The sequence below is a fragment of the Xyrauchen texanus genome, chromosome 44 (assembly GCF_025860055.1).
Source record: "Xyrauchen texanus isolate HMW12.3.18 chromosome 44, RBS_HiC_50CHRs, whole genome shotgun sequence".
In the NCBI taxonomy this organism is placed as follows: Eukaryota; Metazoa; Chordata; class Actinopteri; order Cypriniformes; family Catostomidae; genus Xyrauchen; species Xyrauchen texanus.
This window is the reverse complement of record NC_068319.1, coordinates 26,672,188-26,695,120: the sequence shown is the minus strand read 5'-3', so window position 1 is coordinate 26,695,120 and position 22,933 is coordinate 26,672,188. Positions and strand designations below refer to the sequence as shown.

Genomic DNA, 22,933 nt, shown 5'->3' with positions numbered 1-22,933 from the left:
CATGTATTGTTTTGGTATTGTAGATTCACTGTATAAACCGAGTTTTTTAAAGATTTTTTGGGTGAACTGGCAAAGATCTTTGCTGCAGCAGGAGACAGTTGTGGTATTACATAATACACACTTTGATAGGCTATAAGCTATTCTACACTGCTGAATGATGTCATATATGCTTAAAAAAATATTCCGGATTCAATTCATTTAAGCTCAGTCGATAGCATTTGTGGCATAATATTGTTTACCACCAAAATTATTTTGACTACCCCCTCCTTTAAAAAAAAAAAAAAAAAAAAAATCAGGATTACAGTAAGGCACATACAATGGAAGTGAATGGGGCCAATCAGTAAACATTAAAATATGTACCGTTTCAAAAGTATAGCCACAAGATTGTTAACATGATTTTAGTGTGATAAAATCACTTACTAACCTTTTCTGTGTAAAGTAAGAGCCAATTTTTCAACAAAATAATAAAGCGTTTAAACAGCTGAATTAATGAAAGTGCTTTTTTTTAATTAGAAGCTTCACATTTCTGCATTTAAACCCTCCAAAAATTGGTCACAATCACATTTATTGGCCACATTCAATTCCATTGTAAGAGCCTCACTGTTATGGAGCCAGAATGATCTCAAAAATTATATATCTACAAAATCCAATTTATAAATGCAGAGCAAAATTTACATTCTCAAAATCCAATTCATAAATTGTAAAAGTGAGAGCACTGCTATATCCCCGATTGCCCACATCTCACTTGAATAAATTCAAACTTTTCACAAATATGTATCTATGAAGTTCTTGAATTAATTTGCATAAAAACATTTGTGAATGTTGTTACATTTATTCATGGATTGTTGAATCTGCATTTGCAAATCGTCACACGTGTGTGGATCACTTTGGATTTGTGTGTGGCTATTTTTGAGACCTTCCTGCCAGGTTGCAATTCACAAATAGAGTTATTTTTTTTTATGCCAGTGACATTGAGCTTTTAATCCACCAGTCATAACACGTTGTGCTGATCAGACTCGAGAAGCATTAAGTTGTTTTGCGCAATATGCCTGCATTAGTGCACAGAGAGGGACGTTTTCAACGTTTCAGCATGGCAGCTGACCACACTCCACGAGTAAGTAAAGCAGACGTTCTACTCTATGTCTCATGGCATTTGATTATGATTATTTCGATTATTTGATTATGTTTTTGATAATGAAGTGTGGCATTTGCAGAGCTGCAAAGCTAATGCTAATGAACAGTAGCCACACTTTTTCAACAGAAGCCTATCTATCTATATATATATATATAAGATGTGTGTAGAATGTCAGAGCTTTACTATGGAAATAAGGATATCTCCTTATCCATATTTTTTTCATAGAGTAGCTCTGCCGTTCTATTTACATCTTAGATCAGCATGCCCTTATGACAATGAAAGGACAAACAAAAACAAAACTTAAGTTGTCAGCACGCCAACATATAAATTAAATCACCTCTGATTATGAATGCTTTTACTACCAATGAAGCTGTTGTTGCCAGTCTACGAATAGTATAGAGTATAGAGTTCTTCACCTCTGTCGCCAGCTTATCGTCAGTGCAGGTTCTAGACAATGCTCTTTGGCTGTACTCACACTAGGCAATCTGTACCATGCCCTAGCATGTTTGTCACCCGAAGTCCAGTTTGTTTGACTAGTGTGTATGCTGAACCATTCCTTGACCCACTTGAAGAGGTGAGCTCAGGCACGGTTCAGTTGGCTCAGACGCAGTACGCATCTAGTATAATCGCTAACTGTGACCAAATCATCAATGATGCGACTGGCAAAGGGATCACTTTGGTCTGTGACATAGGTGTACTGTTTAATGGAAATTTGGGCAGATGAGAGTATACAGGATCAACTGGATACAACACACAAGAACACACAACAACTATGAGATATTTGGTAAAATTTGTACTATCTGAGTGCTCATGGATACCAAAGATCCATTGAGCAATGACGTGACAAGGTAAAAAAACTGCAGGTATGGAATGCACTCCGTAAATCTGGCGGCAAAAAGGATAAATTCCAGTGGTATGATGGCGTCGACAATTAGGCATGTGAGAGGGCTGTGTGTCAACGTGCACCAAACGAATCAAAATAAGCAACAAAGTAAGCAATTTTACAATGATGGACTCCATTGTGCTCTGCGAGAGTGCTTTCCTTCCTGTTTTCTTTAAAACAAAAAGTTGCAACGTAATGACCTAAGCGTGCTCAGGCCTGGAACGTTAAGCGCAATGTGAGTGCAGGCCAGCGGGGGAGAGGGGAGGGTGGACAATCATGCTTGGGCATGGTACAAGGCAACCGGCTCTAGTGTGAGTGTGCCCTTACTGACATATTGTTGTCAGCCAACCTCCTACATAATGTTGCCGAGGAGACTCCCAATAGTTAGGCAACACATCTCAGAGCCAGCCCAAGTTCAATAAGGTGGTTAAGAGTGTTTTTTGACATTTTAAAACAGTCCACTGTCATGCACAACTAACCTTCCTACAAAAACTAGTTTAAATATGTTTCCCTTCATTTTAAAGATAGATGTCTTCTGTTGAAAAAGTGTGGCTACCGTTCATTTGCATTAGCTTCGCAGCTCTGCAAATGCCATGTGACATAGAGTAGAAAGTCTGCTTTACTTACTCGTGGAGTGCGGTCAGCTGCCATGCTGAAACTTTGAAAATGTCCCTCTCTGTGCTGTCTTAATCCACTGCTTTGTCGCAAAGGTCGCAATGATCACTAAAATAAGTCATACTAAAGTTGTAATCGTAATCGAGTGACCTTGTTAGGCGCTGCATAGGGCTGGACTGGGAAGAGAAATCGGCCCGGGATTTTACATAGCCACTGGCCCAAAAGTTGAGCCAAAACTTGTTGAGCGGGGGGGTTTGCTGTCCTTTTCTGCATATCGCGGTGCCATTTTGTGGTCCATTCTGCATAACACAGTTGCTAATTTTAGCTTATCGTGGCCCATGATCGGCCCCAAAGTGCGTCGGCCCACCTGGAAAATGCCTGGTATTCCAGATTACCAATCCAGCCCTGGATGCAGCTTAGTGAGGGTATAGAACTGAACGTGCCGGAAATGTGATATGTTTTTGGTGCAAACATCACAGATTTAAACGTTGTTAAACTGTTACAGCAGTCGCTATCTTGATGTGGCCCTTATTTGCCCTGTAAGCTGAAGTTTACTCTTCATTGAGTATCTCATAGGAGTCTAGTTTCACTGATGATATACCTGGTATTGTGACGAAAGGGCGGGTCTCATTTGTGCTTGGGAGCAGACTGAGTGTTTTTTGTATTCTTCCTGTGGCATAGCTGTTGCTTTCATTTCCCACATGTTTTCTTTTCCTAATTTTTTACCTGTATACAGCTATCAGTATATGGTTTTGCATTCCAATGATAGTTTTACATTCCTTTGACTTGGAAAATGTGAAGTCTTTAAACATGTTCTAAGTGTTTTGAATGAAGCCCCAGGGAGTCATTTTTCACAGTATATTTTATGAATATATGTTTATTCCTTAACCTAAATTCACATACTTTCTGAAAGATTTTACGTTGCTATTATCATTAGGGCTTGTGAAGTCGATGTTTTCACATATAAATGTGCTCACTGTTTATTACTTTGTTTGGACAAAGATTTGTATTAAAATTAACTATTCGTTTGCAACTAGGTATTTGCAGGATGAAGATTTACGCATTTTAATTTCATTACAGAATTCCATCACATTGACTTGAGTAATCTTTAACAAAATAAAATTATGTATACTACCGGTATTATTATTTTATGTTCACTACTGTGGTCACATACTTCCATTAGTGTTATTTCATAGTTTTAATGACTTTACTATTATTCTAAAATGTAGAAATGTGTAATAGTAAAGAATGAGTAGGTGTGTATAAACTTTTGACTGGTAGTGTATTAAGAATTATTTTGTCTAAAGAGTTATATGCAGTCTCAAAATTACTTTCAAATGTTTATTTATTTTTCGGTCTTCAGTTATCCTTTGTCAAAAAATAAATAAATAGTGTTTATGAAATGCTAATGTAATTCTGTAATCAATCCTAATGAAATCAAAGAGAGAGTCCTCAAAGGTAACATCCACATCAATCTGGATACATATGAAAACCTATGAAAACACTTAAATCCCCTTACTGCTCAGGCTGAAACACCATTATTCTGGCGTTCCTTCACCGGACAGTAATCCTGAGTACATTTCCTGTCGCTTTTGAATGAATGCAATCTGAAACTTGTACAACTTAACATTTATCTTTAACAACCCTTTCAAATTGGGGGGCCTGGGTAGCTCAGCCAGTAAAGACACTGACTACCAGCCCTGGAGACATGAGTTTGAATCTAGGGCATAAGGGTTACTAGGGAGGGTCGAGTCACATGGGGTAACCTCCTAGTGGTCGCTATAATGTGGTTCGCTCTCAGTGGGGCACGTGGTGAGTTGTGCATGGATGTCGTGGAGAATAGCGTGAAGCCTCCACGCGTTCTATGTCTCCGCGGTAATGCGCTCAACAAGCCACTTGATAAGATGTGTGGATTTAAGGTCTAGGACGCAGAGGCAACTGCATCACTGATATGTCATCGTTTTCAGATATTTATATTTTGCCTGTCCACACTATAATGCAAAGACTGTAATTGACAAAAATTGGAATTGTAGTTAATTAAGTTAATTCAGGATCTCGTTTGATTGTACAAGGATTCTTAGGTACATTAACACTTCCACAGAAAACCTTTCTCTGTCTGGTTAAATTCACACACAGATCAGTTATAAACGAGAGACAACGGAATACTAAACCAAACAACCAACCAAACTCCTAAAAATTAGGACTCAGACCACATTTTGAGGGCGAGTTTGGGTTACAGGCTATCATGAGAATAGAAAAGTAGCATGTTAAATACAGACAGTATTTAAGTTGCTCCTGTTGTATGAACAAGAGTCATATCTGTAAATAAATATGGTTGTCAATTTTAAACTCTTTTTGGATTGTAGCCTTAGAGGATAATTGATCCCATCAGGTTTGGTTCCAAATAATCATTGAAATCAATTACAATTCTATTAAGCTTTTAGGGGTGATAACGATCCTGGTGTAACAATCCACTGGTTTCCATGGAGAAAATGATTGTTTTCCTTGGAAACCACACACTTTTTATTCATTTGTTCCTACTGCCTGATTTTGAGATGTATGCTTTTGTTTTTTCATCAATATAAACTGAGCTTATTTTTACAGTCAGTGTGTGTTTCCCTGTTGCACTTCAGAGCTTCAGTTTATCTGTCTCTACCATTACCCCTCTGGGCGCTGAATGAGGCGTCTCACTATCTGATCACTTGCGGTGATGTGAAATGCAGTCATGGTAAATGTCTGCTGGTGAATGGGCAGCCCACCTGTGAGTGTAACCTGGGATTCACTGGAAAAACCTGTAGTAATACAATCAATAAGGCCGTCTCTATACCACTCTTGGGGCCCTGGCCTTCATCGTCTGCTTCATTATCCTAATCTTTGGGCTGGCATTCATCAGGCAAATGCAAAAGGCAATGTGGAGTTAAGAACCCACAGACCTTTCTTGTTCTCTTATTTATTTGTTATTCCCTTGTCATGATCACTGTAATCTATAAAACCTGGTCTCATAGAATCACTTTAAGCCCAAAATATACTTAGATTGGAGTGGCTGTGCGAGATGGACAAACCACTGGGTGCCTCGTAGCTAGCGAACCTGGCCGTCACGTAACCTCCCCCAACGCTCCTACGAGTATCGCGTGGTCCCCCGCACCTTAGAGGCAAGTTGATTGCTCAAAAAATGGGGACAGGCCACCCTAGCCGTGGCCCCTTCTCCTCTATTTTTCTCCCCCAAAAACAGTGGAAATCGTTCAGCTGGGGGCCATAAGTGTACGCATCCATACCAAACACGAAGGGGAGGCAATTGTGTGGAAATACATGACGTGGTCTTACCAAGTCCTGTCAGCAGTGTCGCATGTGGAGAAGTCCCCGTGGTAGGTCCTACCCAGAGGGGACGGAGCTCTACAAACACGGTGACCGGTGGCAGAGGGCACTCTGCCAAAGGAAGATGCAGGTTTACCAACAGGGAAACCGTCTCGCGGTACATCACACTGGGTTACACACAGGCAACCTTGCACAGGGTCGGTGCAAGTAGGCTCACTGGGGGAACGCATACTTGCGCAGCCCCCGGGGCCAGCTGTGTGCCAGTGCATCTGTGCCGAGGAGAGCCTCGGTCAGGGCGTACCAGAGCGGGCAGTGGGGGGATCCCTGCGGAGTCTACAGGTGACCTGCGCTTCACTGAATCGACTCCAAATCAGCTGGACCACCTGGGGGTTGAGCCTCCACTCTCCACTGAGCGTGACCTGACACGACAGCATGTCTGCCGTGAGTGAGTGGCTCGCAACGACCTGATGAAGGAAAGCCACGACCGTAATGTTGCCATGGTCATGTTCTCACAATGAGAACATGACCCGTCCACGAACACTGTCTCCGCGTGGGCAGCGCCCAAACGATCGTTGCCATCAGAAGCGGAGAGGTAACGGCCGCTACCAGGAATTATACACAAACGGAAAGGCATCTTTAAAAAGACGCTCTCCATCAGTGCCACTCTTTTAGGAAGGAAATATACCATTTTTGAGTAAGAATATAATCTTGTATGTTGCTGAAGTGCTGTAATGCGCCATAAATCCAACATCTTTCTCAGAGATGAATGAAATGGCAGAGGGATTCAGCTCGCTGAACACAACCTCTCGGTTGCGAGTGGTTGCGAGCCAGCTCCTTTTATACACGTATGTCCAGGGGAGTGGCATGCAAATTCCACTCGCCAATTCCCATTGGCCTTTTCTCAAAGATCAGAGGTGTTTGGGGCTCCCAAGGGCGACCCCTAGTGTCACTACATTGACACAACGTTGAGGAGGAACTACATTATCTAAGCTTGTTAAAGTGTGATCAAATTTTGCGGTAGCTCATCTGATAAAATGATGTAGGTGATAAAGGTACGAGTCCCGAAGAGCACATGAGTTGACACAAGTTCAAGGAAAGTGTCACAGAATTATGTGGTTTCTTCAGAAATTGTGTTTTTCATCCCACATTTGCTTTTAATTACATTATTGGTTGCATTGGTTTTGTTGATTTCATCATCAGTTTTGTTGATTTCAAATTCAATAGTGCATTGACCTTATAAACGTCATCTGTTTAGGAGAAAATTAACTAGCTTTTAATGCCACTTAAGGGACACTCAGAACTGCTGCTTTGGAAATGGCTTTGGTTTCTTCTTCAAGCTAAGTTTTTATTATCGCAAGATGAAAATTGTATGTAATAGTAAACCTCTCCGCAACAAGGTATCATAGAGGTATCATTTCATGAGGTGAGAAACATAGCAAATTCCAATACATGGGGTTAAAGGTGCTTATAAATGAATCACTGCAGCGTTTACAAATACATATAAAATGAAGCATTAGTCTCAAATTCAGAGGGTGAATGTGGAGCGGAGGGGGACGGGGCTGGGTCGGAATATCGCACGCCCGGTCCCCAATAGGCCTGATGAGGCGCGCGAGGGATAAAGGCGGCCGGTGACGATGGTTAGAGAGAGAGAGAATTACGGGCATGTCCGTCATGTGTGTGTTTGTTTATGCTTTTGGTTTATGTTTTCATAAAATTATGATTTATGTTGAAAAAAAAAAAACTATGTAACACAGTTAAAGGATGGGCAAGGAGGAGGTGAGAACCTCCTTGTCAACATAAATCATAATTTAATGAAAACTTAAACCAAAAGCATAAACGATATTCCGCACGATATTCCGACCCAGCCCCGCCCCCCTCCACTCCACTGTGAAAATGGGAATCTCAATGGGAATCCCTACGATCGTGAATTTTTCATGATAGACTTCCAGTGTTGAAGAATTTCCTTGCACTGATTACGCCTCGAGTTCAAATTTGGTGAACTTTGACAGGCGAATTTGCCACGTTGACCAATAGGAAGTTGCTAGGTTTGCCAGTGGTTTACTAGGTTTGCCTCTGTGTGGGCAGGCTTCGTACACTGCTACACTGAATATTTACAATGGACAAGGATATCAATTTAGAGGTGAGATAATTTTTCTCACAGAGTATAAAATGTAGCATTAAAATTCAGCTATTAATTTTTTGCTTGTTTCACACATGCTCAATATCTGCCCACGCCTTTTTCGCCCCTGAAATTTAGCCAATATTTCCACTTTACTTGCGTTGGGGCATCAATGCATCGCTCAACCCCAGCATCAAGCAGAGATTGATCTCCAGAAGATTTTATTTTAGCATTGGCATCGCCACGCAATGATTCGTCATCTGAATTGTCCAGTTAACACTTCAAAAGGTCAGCGACAAAAGGGTCAAAATTGACATTGTTTGAACAATGAGCTCCACGTCACAGTGCTTGACGAAAGCACGGATGCTTCTTTCCATGGAGCTCAATGTATTCTGCAACAATAGTCATGTTTTCACTATCGGGTCAAATGAAGTCTTGCTAATGCATGTCAGGGCCAGTTGCATTTCCACTGTCATCGTGCCTCCTCAGGGCTTTCTCAAGGCCAGTGGCCTTTGACCCGCTAATTACCCTTAGGCAAAACAAGGCCAATTGGGGTGTGAGGTGGGGTCAATGTTAAAGTTGGAGTTTCGCAGAACTTGTTGTGTATACAGCGCAAAATGGTACAGGTTCAGGAAAAATAAATAAACTCGATATTCTAGATAACTAGAAAACACGATACCTCAGCTAGAGCTTGCCTTTTGCTTAAGAAATGGGTGGGGTGTGTGACGTTGTCACCAGGGTGGCGTGTTAAGGGCAGGTTTTAGAGCAACGCTGCTGGACTACTGGCCGATGATGGGAAGCAGATCGATTTTGGTGTCAAGGTCCGAGGCTATTGGCCCTAGCTGGCCAGTTGATAGCACTGGCTCGCACTGGCCCGGTAGTGGAAAACTGGCTAATGACACGAGTCATGTTGAAGCCTCTTAACCCTAAGCATGAACAATTGTAAAAAGGCTTCCAGTAATCATTGGCTACTGCTTCAAAAGGTCAGAGTTAGACCCTTTATAATGATTCTTCCCTTAATAACTGTTCCAATTTTTACATTTTTAATTAATTTAAGGAATTTAAAATTCAGTTTAAGGTACTGAAACTCATGAAAACTCTTATCGTTACAATACGATAAATAAAACTGTAATCTCTTTCTCTCAACAGAATGATCAAAGCTTGAAGCACTTTAACAAGATTACAAAATGATTTATCCACCATGTTCGTGACACACTTATATGTACATGAATATAGATTCACTTTTTATAGTGTTATTTGGTAGCCTTATTACTTCGTATAAATTTGTCCTGCTAAAGCAGAAATCTCTAAGTATTAATGCTTTAACACTTTGACTGAAAAATATTGTATATGAAATACATATAGCTTTTGGCAGCATTTTGGATCATTTCAAATATGATGATGAGTTGGGTTGGCATACCTGCAGGGCGAGATACATGTCTTTCATGAGAAACATGCATTCACTAGTTGCTGAAAAATGCAAGTTATTTCAGTGCTGTTTTTCTTGAATTGTATTTGGCTTAGTCCTGACTGGTGAGTTTGAATGACTCAAATGTTATTGGATTCATGGGCTGAAAAGCCATAAACGGGTATCTGCTTTAAGTCTGCATTTTTGGAGCACGGTCACAGCATTTAAATTTGTTTTGACTTTTTGGTGTTTCACAACACTACTGTGTTACACTGTTTATATTCTGTTTATTATCTGGCCTCAAGGGCAAATGTCTCCTAGTATTAACTTCGTCTTTTTGAACAGAATTTTCTAATAAATATATTAGTTCAAATGAATCAGTTTCATCAACTACTTTTTTAATACATTATCAGTCATGTTTGCAACCTGGTCCCACGTACCTATACTTACATTTTGGCAGAATTATTTTTAATGTATCCTGGTAAAATGAACACTAAACACAAAAGATGATACATATTTACGTTTGCATTACATAACCAACAACACTGACAAGCTTATTCTAGTGCAATACATTTGGTAAAGACAAAAGGTTCACCTAAAAATGTATGTCTATAAATTCTTCTCCCCGTCCAGTAGGTGGTGATATGCACGAAGAATGTGAATTGCCAAATACAAAAAAAGTGGAGTTTTATAGTAAAAAAGGACTTACATATTTATCTTCTGCTCACCCACACCTATCATATCGCTTCTGAAGATCTAGATTTAACCAATGGAGTCATATGGATTACTTTTATGCTGCATTTATATGCTTTTAGGACCTTTACATTTCTGGTGACCATTCACTTGCATTCTATGGACCTGCAGAGCTGAAATATGCTTCTAAAAATCTTAATATGTGTTCTGCAGTTGAAATAAAGTCAAACACATCTGGAATGGCATGAAGGTGAGTAAATATTTAGAAAGTTTTCATTTTTAAGTTATTTATACCTTTAACCTTAACTCACCTGTTTGGGAGAAAATTATTCTCCCTTTTAGTGCCCACAGCTGACATTTCACCTTGGAACTGCTGTGATATGTGTAATGAACCACGTAATGTCAATTTGCAAAAAATGTCGCCATTGTCAAAGAATTTTCATGAGGTCAGACTTCAGGCAAAGTGACAGATTTATTCAATTCACTGATATAATAATACTTTGTAGGCTTCTCTATTCAATTCGAATTATAAGCTCGGTCGATAGCATCTGTGGCTTGATGATTCCGAGAGAAATTATTTGTACTCCTACATCAGTTTGTAAAAATGAACAAAAACAGAATTGCACTTACAATGGAAGTTTGGGGATACTGCTCTACACTTGCCCTGTAGACTTCTGTTGTTAGTGCATTACTACAAATTTAGGAGTTGAAGTTCTGTGTGCATGTAACCGACAACACGCCACAGAATCTGTCGAAAGATCTCAACATGCTTTTAACCTGGAATGTTCCTTTAATTACAGGCATGAAGTATAAATGCCACCAAAATGTTGTTTTATCATCTTAAAAGTATTTAGAATTTATCTTAAAATGTACTTATGTTTATAACACTTCAATTGCCCACACCTTGTTGAATAACTTATACGCTTCGAAGGTATGTACTAAACAGTAAATGTATCTATGTCACAAGCTAAATGCAGTGGCTGGGAAAAAAAACAAAAAACATAACAGATGTTGACATTTATTTCCATTTCTTAAGGCTCAAACGTGTTGTTTATATGGCAAAGTGTTTACATGTATAACAGTGTTTGGTTTTAATAAATAATACTTTCATAAAAAAAATTGAAAATAAAATAAAGAACTGTAAAAAAAAAACAACAACAAAAAAACAATGGGATTTTGGATCGCCATTTAAAACCAACACATCTCGAACCCTGTGCAATGGAAAAATGTAACATGATCTGATGAGTCACTTGCAAAACAAAGTAAATTAAGTTTAACATTTCAGTTACAGCCAACAGGTTCCATTCACTTACAGTCAAATCTGAGTCGATACTTCCAGGTTGAATGTTTGTTTGAATATTCAATCTTAATATATATAAATACCTATAATTGACTTAAAAGTATTACTAGTCATTGGTTTAAATATATCAATCACAAAGTAGGTATTTACTTTGGAGCAAAATATTTTGACCATAGTCCCTTATCTAATAGATTACACACATTCTGTGTTCAGATGACTCGCTGATCACATGACAATTCAAACATGGCCCACATTCTTCAAGAGTGCAGTGCAGATGAAACTGAAACAGCCAGTATAACTGGTTATACTGCATCACAGAGGGTTAGTCCTGACACTGTTTTGACAGAGTTGAGTTTGTGTTGCATTTTAGTATCTTCTGGAAAAGTTAGAAGTTTTATTTACACACCAAAGCAAATATATTGCACAAGTTTTTGCATCCAAAAGAGGTTATTGTTATAAAAGTCTTGCAGCTGTAGTGTTACAATACCCTGAGCTTAATTTTTAAAGTGCATTACAAACACCTTTCAAAACTAGTTCTATTTTGGTTATTTACAATCTAAATTAAAACCCTAATGTTCTAAATAAAAGTCTGTTCTAAACACTGAACGTCTTAAAGTAAGAAAAGGACTGGTGTAACAAGTAGTTCCAAAAGTGTCTACTCAAATCATTAGATATAACATCGTTAATATGAATAATATTCACAGTATGTGCTTATTAGCATAGAATTTTACAGGTCAGCGTCATAGGGTCTACCAGCATAAGATGTGTTAACAGATCTCCCTCGACTTTTGGCTCGTGGGAAGTCCAGATCATCATCCAGTGAGTCTTTTGAATATGGCACACTGCTTCCACTAAGCTGACTGATACTTCTTGGAACATTGACCCTTGGCAGAGGTGTCGGTCTGGCTGGTAGTCTTTGTTGGTTGACTTGAAGGTTCTCTCCACGTTTACGACCACCGCAGCAAGAGCATATACCAAGGAACATCACAAAGCCCCCAAGAATCTCCATGATGCTTCCAATGAAACCCAGAACGATGCTGTATCCTACACGGATGTCATCCGGTTTTAATGGGTCTCTTTTGACCGAGATGGAGTTGATGCTGGTCAGCTGGTAGGTGTACCATGAGACTGGGATGATGGCCAGGACGCCGGAGCAGAAGATAAGGACACCACCCATAGAAGCCAATATATATCGGGGTCTGTCCTTCCAGCATCTAACTCCAGGAGTCGCCACGGCCAGGCCAAGTGCTGTCACGATCAAGGAGGCGATCATCATTCCTTGCGCAATCGGAATGATCTGGCTGTTGAAATAGGTTTGGTCATTGTTTCGTTGGTTACATGTTTGCGATCTAGAAGATATAAATGTATTGCAGATGTCCCAGATTCCCTGTTCCACCACCAAATCTGAAGTTTGTCCAGCTAAATTGTTGATGGTGCGCCAGTTGGGTGCAACCGTGCTGGTCAGGTCTAGGATCCATCCGCAGGGGGCCATGACCAAGCCGAATATAAAGATCCCTGGGGTTCGCATGGTTGCGGGTAGAGCTGTTGTCACCCTTTGAATGTGGTCAAGTGTGTCTGGTGCTTAATAAGAAGCATACTGAAACTTGGAGGAGGTGGATCCATCTATCTGAAGGGTGTGGAGTAGAAAGTCTGGTTCACATCAAACTGGTTCTTGCTGCATGCAACTGTTTAACCAGACATGGAATTCCAGTATGCATGATACAAAGGGGAAACCGAGGCAATTTGTCACAATGACTAAGGTCCCATTGCATAAATGTTTATTTTCTCTAGCAGTGGATTACTACTTACTAACCTCATCTGTGTAAAGTGATATCCAATACCAATGGCACTGATTTCATTCAAAAGTAAAGTTTCAGAAAAATATTAATCCTTTCTGAAAATTATTTCCTGCTCATCACATATGACTCATGTGATATGTTTCATGTTTTATAAATTCAATGCAAAACTTTTGTTTGAGTAATAGACCTACAGACCGAAATTGTAGATGTTGTCAGCCACTGATTGTGTCTTGTGAGACACAATGTTTTATTCCTGCAGGGGGCACTTGATGCTCTTAAAACAGAATCCTCCATAAATTTGTATTAAAAATCTCAGAGCGTTTATATTCCTTAGGAGAGTATGGCGGCGTTTTAGTGCCACGTAAAAAAATACAAAATCTAAGATTTCGAGATTAAAGTTGTAATATTTTCCGAAAAATAAAAAATTATGAGAATAAAGTCATAGCATTATCAAATTAAAGATGTCATATTTTGAGAATAAAGTAAAAATGACATGAATACAAAAATATTTTGAGAATAAATTGTGAGGAATTTAACAAGTAAACAAGGTGTAAACACGCCTTTTATGTGATTTCTTATTGTAGATTGCGCTTCATTCACTGAAATTGCCTGCTGCAATTTAGATCATGCTATTACCACAAATAAAAGTAGTAAAAAGTTGTAAAAGTTAATTTTATTTAAAAGAGATGTTTGTAAACATTTTCAACCCATATATCAGCAGTAATTCATCAAACACTAATGATGAAGGATAGCGTTATCGCTTGGCATATATCCAGATGCGCTGTTTTATTTTTTGTTTTTTTTTGTGCAGTTTTTACATTTATTCAGGGGAAGGCTACAAGTGCACAGTGCCTAGAACTGTAGCCAGATTAACTATTCACATTTACATAGGTCTATATTTCATTGTACCAAGACAGGCGGCATCCAGTCTTGAACCTGCGAGTTCTGAACCAGTCCTCACACAGACTCATGTTCGGCATGGAGCTCACAAATGAGCGCACGCAGCCTGTGCTGAACTGCCTAAATTAGCTCAGACAAGGCACAGTGGTTCCACTGTGGCGGTTCCAGATGCTCCTGGGGCATATGACATCCTCAGCGTCGGCCGCGCCGCTCGGGTTGATGCATATGAGACCGCTTCAGCATAGAAACATAACCTGTTTCTGCCACCGGTCATCCTCAATAAATTGCAATTCAATTTATAAAATCTTTGTTGTTATTCTGTCTCTCACTGTTCAAATTAACCTACCAATAAATTATAGACTAATCATTTCTTTGTCAGTGGGCAAACATACAAAATCAGCAGGGAATCAAATACTAATACTTTTTTCCCCTCAGCTGGCCCCGGGGGTTGCGCAAGTACGCATTTCCCCCAGTAAGCCTACTTGCAAGGGTGCTGTGCAAGGTCATGGAGCACGAGGAACAAGTCACTCTAGTGGCACCCTATTGGCCCACACGGACTTGGTTCTCGGATCTCACACCCCTCACAACAGCCCCTCCCTGGCAAATTCACCTGAGGAAGGACCTTCTTTCTCAGGGATGGGGTGCCCTCTGGCATCCGCACCCAGTCCTCTGTAACCTCCACGTCTGGCCCCTGGATGGGATGCGGAAGATCTAAGTGTCCAACCACTTGCTGTCGTAGACACGATCAACCAAGCCAGAGCTCCCTCTTCCAGGCAGCTTTATGCCCCAAAGTGGTGCTTGTTCGCGAATTGGTGTTCTTCCCGATCTGAAGATCCGCAGAGATGCGCAGTCAGGTCAGTGTGCTCATGTCTGCAGGAGAGGATAGAGGGGAGGTTGTCCCCCTCCACCTTGAAGGTCTATGTTGCCACTATGTCAGCTTACCACAATGCAGTGGACGGCAAGTCCTTAGGGAAGCACGTCCTGATCATCAGGTTCCTTAGAGGCGCCCATAGGCTGAACCCTCCCAGGCCATGCCTGTTCCCATCATGGGATCTCTCCGTGGTCCAATCGGGCCTTCAGAGACCCCCCCTTTGAGGCGCTAGAGTCAGTCGAGCTTAGAGCCCTCTCCTTGAAGATGGGCCTCTTACTGCACTCGCTTCCATCAAGAGGGATGGGGACCTGAGAGTGTTCTCTGTCAGTGACACTTGCCTGGAGTCCGTTCCGGCAGATGGTCACATCATCCTAACCGTACGTTCACACCAGAAGCGGCGAGAGCATCAAAATTCGCTCTGGCTGCCCTGCCTTCAACGCTCGAGGGCGCTCGTGGACGCTCTGACGTAGTTGAAATAGGCGGCAACGTTTGTTCAGAATGCTTTGTTTTGTGAACTATATTTAAAGGGGCCGCAATTTAAACATCCAGACATGTCAACCATTTACTTTTTGCCGACCTATCACTAGTAGCGTATATTCTCATGAACTCTTTAAAATGTGAAAATAAGAAATCGATCGATGGCAGAAAGTAATTAAAATTATAGTTGTTTGTTATCAAAATAAAATACATTTGTAATAATAACTGTGGTCTTGGTTGTTTTATATCCCTGTAAGCAAACAGGGACAGATCATATATTACTGGGAAACCCGCCACGGCAATAATTAGTTTCTCCTCCATTTTATCTTCGGAACTAATGTTTGATGGGAACCAAAGTTTACACTGTTGTGTTCTCTAGACTTCGCTAGAGCGGAGCACTTCTATATTACAATAGGTTGCCGCCAAACCGCGTCACAGCTCATTACCATAATGTTGACTGCACTTGAACGGCCACACCGCCCAAGACTCGCCGCACCGCTTCTCACCGCCGAGAGATGCTGGCTGTCATTGAAAATGAATGACTTCCGGTCGATTTGACCTCGACCGGGCTATGTGCCCAAGGTTCCAACGACCCCCTTCAGGGACCAGAATTGAACCTGCAAGCGAAGCTGCCCCAGGAGGAGGAAGACCCAGCCTTATCTTCGCTGTGTCCGGTGCGTGCTTTGCGTACCTATGTGGCTCTAGCCCCTTTAACTCTATGCAAGAAACATGGAGAGAAAGAAAAGGCATGGCTGGCGCAGCCTGCTCCCATTCTTGGCACATTCTTGTTCCCCCCCTTCGGGATGCCGGGAACATGAAAGGTTTATGACGTTTTTTATTGGGCGTTGGGGAAGGGTACGTGCAGTCAGACTCAACCTGTTGCTTTGGCATGCAACTGCCTGCCCGCACCTGTGTCAGCAGCTCACATACATGGTACAGCACATGGCATAATTGAATAGGGACCCCTAGTGTCGCTTCATTCGACACAACGCCGAGATGGGGAACGTCTAGTTTACTGTTGTAACCTCCATTCCCTGATGGAGGGAACGAGACATTGTGTCCCCCCTGCCACGATGCTGAACCGAGCCTCTGTAACGGCTGAACCTTATTCTCGGCTTCTCAGTGCAAAACCTGAATGAACAGATGCACGATTCCCTCCATTTATACCCGTATATCCGGGGGAGGGACATGCAAATTCTGTCTACCAATTTCTCATTGGCCTTTTTTTCAAGCTCAGAGGTAACCAAGGCCTTCAAGAAAGTCCCCTAGTTTTGCTTCATTTGACACAACATCTCGTTCCCTCCATTAGGGAACGAAGGTTACAACAGTAAGCTTGATGTTTTTGCTCCCAAAACAATACTATAACTGAGGGGTTACCTCATTCACTATGAATGAATTGTACCAGGTAAATGTGCTATTTATTAGTATGCTGCAGACCACCGAATTTGGCTCTTTCTGGACTGTACATGTCCACTGTGATGCAGACACCTTAAACATCTTTTAAACATGCCAAAAAAGTGTGCTTGACTAAACAGCTCATCTGGTTAGGCTATATGCCAAGCTATAACGCTCTTCTCCAACATTTGATCAGTGTTTGATTAATTAATGCTGATTTGATGAATTGAAAACAAAAAAACGATTTTACCGGCTACATTTATTTGTGGTAATGGCGCAATCAAAATTGCGGCAGACATTTTACAATGAGCTTAATTCACACAGAAAAGAGAATGTTTGTGCCGAAAGGAATGACAATGACTCCTTTTAAATACTCAATACGCAGCACAATTTCAGCGCTGATTGCACCTGATAAAATAGATTGCAGGTTAATGAATAAGATGCAGGTTTCTACACTGAAATACCATGTGCAAAAGTTGCACAACTCTTTAGTGAATCTGCACAATGTCTTGAAATGGACCTATAATATAATTCAAAGCCATTCCAATTATTTTTCGCTTCATTTAAGAGCAATCCTTTATCTCGCGCCTCACTTGACAGGTGCCCACAGGTGTACTAACTCCTGTACTAATGCACACCTCATTCATGAACAGAGCTCTCATAATGCTATGACTTTATTAGCATCATTTTTACATTATTCTCTAATTATTATGACTTTATTTGTATGATTTTGACTTTATTTGCAAAATATTACGACTCTATTCTTGTCATTTTCACTTTATTCTCTAAATATTATAACTTTATTCTCATAATTTTTACTTTATTCTCAATATATTAAGTCCTTATACTCGTAATTTTTACTTTATTCTCTAAATATAAAAAATGTATTCTCTTAATTTTTTCTCAAAATATTATGACTTCATTTGCATGATTATGTTTTACATTTTTTAATATTATGACTTTATTCTCATAATTTTGACTTTATTCTAGTAATTTTGTCTTTTCTCAAAATATTATGACGTAATACTAGTAATTTTTACTTTATTACCAATTTGTACAATGGAGGGGGGACTTTTTTTTTTTTTCTGATTATGACAGACTCAATCATGCAATTGCAAAGCATCTCATACAAATTGATACCCCCTCCCCCTACATGCACCCAATTCTATGCCATTTTCCAATACTGCAACTTTGTTGTCATAACGACATAACACTTGTAAACCCTGTAATTAGGCAACCGCTGGAAAATACTTAATTTTGAATCACATTAAAATTGTGTTAATGTATATTGCTTACATATTGTGAGTGCCTTACTGTAACCACACTTTTTGTTTTTTATTTATTTTTGTACAAAAGAGGGATGAGTTAAAATTATAATTTTTGAGGTAATCAACATTATAATGCCACAAATGCTGTTGATTGAGCTTGATGTGATTTGGCCACAGGCTGAGTGCCGTAGGTGAGAGAGTAATATTGGAAGTAGTCTTCCAAGTAGTAGAGAGTTCTTCCTCCATGTTTCGTGGTAGCTGGTGCGCGAGTGTCATTCACTATAGAAACCGGAATCTCCTCTGCCATTTTGTCCTCTCCAATGTGGAAAGTCTGGTAAGAGGTAAGCGCCTTGAGTTTGTGTGATTAATCAGAATGTTGTGTCTCTCAGCTGTGATGAGCCTTAATGCTGAAGTTGTTCATTTAAAGCTATTTTCTAGGTTTAGTAGTAATTATACGAGTGATCATGGAGTGCTGTTGAATGTAAACACTGACTGACGCTGACTCCATGTCACCAACTAGCTCATATTACACACAAAAATGGTCTTTTGCCTCCACCTGCTGGCTAAATTATGTATTGTCACAATATTAAACGCAAAGAGACAGATAGCTCTTTACACGTGTTCACAGCTCTTATACACTTTAGTTTAGAACTGCATAAACACAAGCGGAGTGATGTACACAGTGAAGCGTCCGAGTGCTGATGGTGTGAGATCATCATAGAACCTCTCTTGTCCAATCAGATTCGAGGACCGGAACTAACCGTTATATATAAAAATATAACAGTTAGTATATATATATATATAAACTGTGCAATTGGGGCATTTTGTCACAAAATGTCAACTTGTGTACAGTGACCTGTATATTTTGACCTGATCAGTAATGGTAGGAATGTTTAGTAGCTTTTATTGTCTACAAGACTTCAAGTACAGTATCTATACAGAAATATAAAACTACCCTAAGAAATATTCACTAGTAAAAGTGTCTTCTAAAGACTTGCAAGGACAAAACACTAAAATGAGGTCATTATCTGGCTTCAGCACAGTTTGAATTTTACAAGGAATCTCCATCTAAGAGAATAAAATGTTGTTGTTTTTTAAATGATGAGTTAATGACTTTTTATGTATTATAGAGTCTAGTACAAGCTTATAAATAATAAAGAAAATATGTATTATGACACATCAGGTTGCACTCAGTTTCATTCAAAATAACATTTATTTACTTAATTGTGTATTATATTAAACATTTTATTATTATAATTATATTATGATAAAGGTAAGTGCCAGAATGTCAAAGATCCTGTGACAATATTCATCCATCACATTTTCAATCATAAAAAATAAGAAAATAAACATCCTTCAATAATTTTATGGGTGCATATGAATTACAACATTACCACACACCACAATAACGTCCTTAAAGATATTTTACATGACAGTCTTGTGTACACCAGAGGAGACATAATATTACACACATTCATTGCATTACAATTGTGCTTTGCTTGTGTAAAGATTACTTAGGAGGACTGTTTGCTTTTTGTATTAAGTGTAACTGCACAAACTGGAAAGGTTCCTGATAAATTACACGTTTACAAATTACATCACTACAAACAGTGAAGTAACAAGACTTAGTAACAAAGTAACGACACCAACATTACGAGATAATATGCTGTAACCTTCTGTTGCAATATAAAGTGAACAGTATAAAACAATATTTTAATATTTTTAATAATTAAAAAATTGTCACAATTAAGTGAACATTTAAAGTAATTGGTAAAAAATTTAAAAACAAACAAACACATTTTTTTTTTACCAGTGTCAGTGCAATATATAGGCTACAACATTCATACACATTTTAACCTAAAATCTTGACTTTGAAAAGTCTGTGTAAGCTACTAATTAAACTGTGCTAACCTGGTAATGGCCACCATTGTCATAAAAACAGAAATTAAACTCTTCTATTCTAAACGAACTATTCTGATATATTATAGGCTATACTTCAAAGGAGATCTCCTATGTATTTGATTGACAACCAATAACTGAAATAGGCCAAGGGGCCGTTCACAGAGAATGCGTTTAAGTGTCTGTGCTGTTTTTAATAAATTTTTCTAAGTAGAATTACGCTTTTTTTTTTGCTTTTGAGCGTCTCGCACAGGAGTGGAATTTTTTTAGAACGTAAACAAAAATTACAAGTTAAGATGAATCAAAAGCATTTGTGGCATAAAATTGATTACCACCACCAAAATAATAATAATAATAATTTGACTCGTCCCTCCTTAAAAAAATTATAAATAAACCAAGGTTACAGTAAGGCGCATACAATGGAAGTGAATGGGGGGCAATTTTTAAAGAGTTTAAAAGCAGAAATTTGAAACGTAGCATTTTATAAAAGCACTTACATGAATTCTTCTGTTAAAACTCCTGTATTTTTTTTAGCTGTAGATTTATTAAAATCATAAGTGGTTTTAGGGTTTGTTGACATTACATCGTCAAAGCAACAAAGTTGTAAAATTGGCTATAACTTTACACATAAAAGTTCGTAGTGAGCGATTCTATCACACTATAATCATGTTAACATACATATTCTTTATGTCTTGTGGCTATAGCCTACTTTTGAAACAGTGAGTATTTCAATGTTTACGGATTGCCCCCATTCACTTCCATTGTAAGTGCCGCACTTTAACCCAGATTTTATCTTTTGTTGTGTTTGTTTTAAGAAAACGAGGGGCAAGTCAAAATGTATTATTTTGATAATCGATATTATGCCACATATGCTGTCGACTGAGTGAACCTGGAATATTCCTTTAAGAACGTAAACGTTTTAAACGCGTCTGGACACGCCGCCGTTCTGTTCTATACGTGGCGCTAGCGTCTTTCCTTAAGCGCAAGAACGTATTCGGTTTGAACGGCCCTTAACCGTAACCATGGTACTTTTAGTAAGCGCTCTTTGTACGCGGTATGCGTTCAGGTTAGTTCATATTCAGAATGTTAAATGTATGTACAGTCTTTTTACAAATCTGAATCGTATGGTCTTGCTCTGTATGGAGTGTTGACAAATCGGTCCTGTTGCCTCTTCGCTCTTGGTATGTCTATATCAGTGTCTTTGGAGTAATATGGGACACTGCTCGTGCTGCTGATACTGCTTATAGTCGGTACTGTCGTCCGTTGAGGAGGGGATGGATTACGCGTGGATCTCACCACGTGTGTCCACGGGGGTTCCTTGCGGTTCCGTTCGCCACAACTCAGGCATAACCCGATGGACATCACCAAACCTCCGAGCACTTCCAATATCCCACCTATGAAGCCCAGCACTAGGCAGTATCCAACACGAATATCGGTGGATGAAGAGGTGATGGAGTTCATTATGTTAGTGTACCAAGCCACCGGGATGATGGCGAGGACCCCTGAGAGGAACACGAGAAGGCCGCCGATGCCAGCGACTATCCAGCGCGGTGCGCTATTCGTCCAACATCTCACTCCAACTGATGCCACGCCAATAGCAATGGCATTGAGAATGAGTGATGCCAACATCAGACCGCGCGCAATCTGGATGATCTGAGTGTTGAAGTATTGTGTGTTCTGTTGGTTGCATTGAATGTCCCGGGATGATGAATAAGTCTTGCAGATGTCCCATAGTCCTTGTTGGAGAACCAGATCAGAGGCCTCTCCAGGGATATTATTGATGGTGCGCCAGCTTGGGGCCACGGTGCTGATCAGATCTAAAAGCAACCCACAAGGCGCGAGCACCAGCCCGAAAATAAAAATCCCAGGTGTTCTCATGATGGGTTTGTAAGATCACAGAGCAACCGTAGTCGGAATTAATAATTATAATTTTGGTGAAACCGTTTAAAGAGTAACCATACAGGAACTTGTGGAGGGAGTATCCTATGAAATCTGTCCATTGTTATGTAGTCACGTCACAAACGCTCCAAGTTTCGACCTTTCAACAGTTTCAATGGACTGACGTTTTGTTAAACCGGTTGGGCCCCGCCCACCAGCAGTGATCTGTGCATGCAAACAGATCCGGAAGGTCCGCTGTTTCCGGAGAAATAATGTAAATGTTTTGTTTATTTATAATTAAAGGGATAGTTCACCCAAAAATAAAAATTATCTCATTATTTATTCACCCTCATGCCATCCCAGATGTGTATGACTTTCTTTCTTTCTTATGCAAAACACAAAGATTCTTAGTTAAAGGGTACCAACATTTTGAAGCTCCAAAAAGCATACAAAAACAGCATAAAAGTCATCTATAAGATTCCGGTGGTTAAATCTATATCTTTAGAAGTCCTTTTTTTGTTTAAATTCTCCTCCTTGCCCAGCAGGTGGCAATATGCATGAAGAATGCGAATCGGCAAAAACAAAAGAAGAATATGAAAGTGAAAATGGAGATTGATTGTTAAAAAAAGAACTTAAATATTGATATTTTTCTCACCCACACTGATTTTTTAACCACTGGACTCTATGGATTACATTTATGCTGCATTTATATGCTTTTGGAGCTTTTGCTTTTCTGCGCATTTCTTTTGAAGGTTCGGTTTTCATCATAAATGTATCTTTTGTTGAAAAAAGTTTGCGCATATGATCTGACATCCCTTCTGTAACAACTGCTGTGATGTATATTTTTTAATCTGAAGACTGCATCCTGCAGCAAAGCAATTTGCATAAATACATTTGACTGAATAATATGCGATAAAATATGCTCAACTAAAAGTTGCTGGTTCATGTTTTGGAGAGCAGTGTTAAACACGCTCGCTC

At 39.6% G+C, this 22,933-nt stretch overlaps 2 protein-coding genes across 2 annotated transcripts; both read right to left on the bottom strand.

Annotated features, from left to right (window-relative positions):
- Positions 1-10,629: 10,629 nt before the first annotated feature.
- LOC127636861 (claudin-23-like) lies at positions 10,630-13,044 on the bottom strand. The gene has a single exon (XM_052117637.1). It carries the CDS (start codon positions 12,994-12,996, stop codon positions 12,196-12,198), a length of 801 nt encoding a protein of 266 aa, XP_051973597.1. The 5' UTR covers positions 12,997-13,044; the 3' UTR covers positions 10,630-12,195.
- Positions 13,045-19,410: 6,366 nt separating this feature from the next.
- On the bottom strand, positions 19,411-22,115 carry cldn23.2 (claudin 23.2). Its single transcript, XM_052117638.1, has one exon. It carries the CDS (start codon positions 21,953-21,955, stop codon positions 21,185-21,187), a length of 771 nt encoding a protein of 256 aa, XP_051973598.1. The 5' UTR covers positions 21,956-22,115; the 3' UTR covers positions 19,411-21,184.
- Positions 22,116-22,933: the final 818 nt, after the last annotated feature.

What these genes read in the sequence shown, in the direction of transcription:
- LOC127636861 (XM_052117637.1), bottom strand. Translation starts at nt 12,996, where the DNA reads ATGCGAACCCCAGGGATCTTTATATTCGGCTTGGTCATGGCCCCCTGC.
- cldn23.2 (XM_052117638.1), bottom strand. Translation starts at nt 21,955, where the DNA reads ATGAGAACACCTGGGATTTTTATTTTCGGGCTGGTGCTCGCGCCTTGT.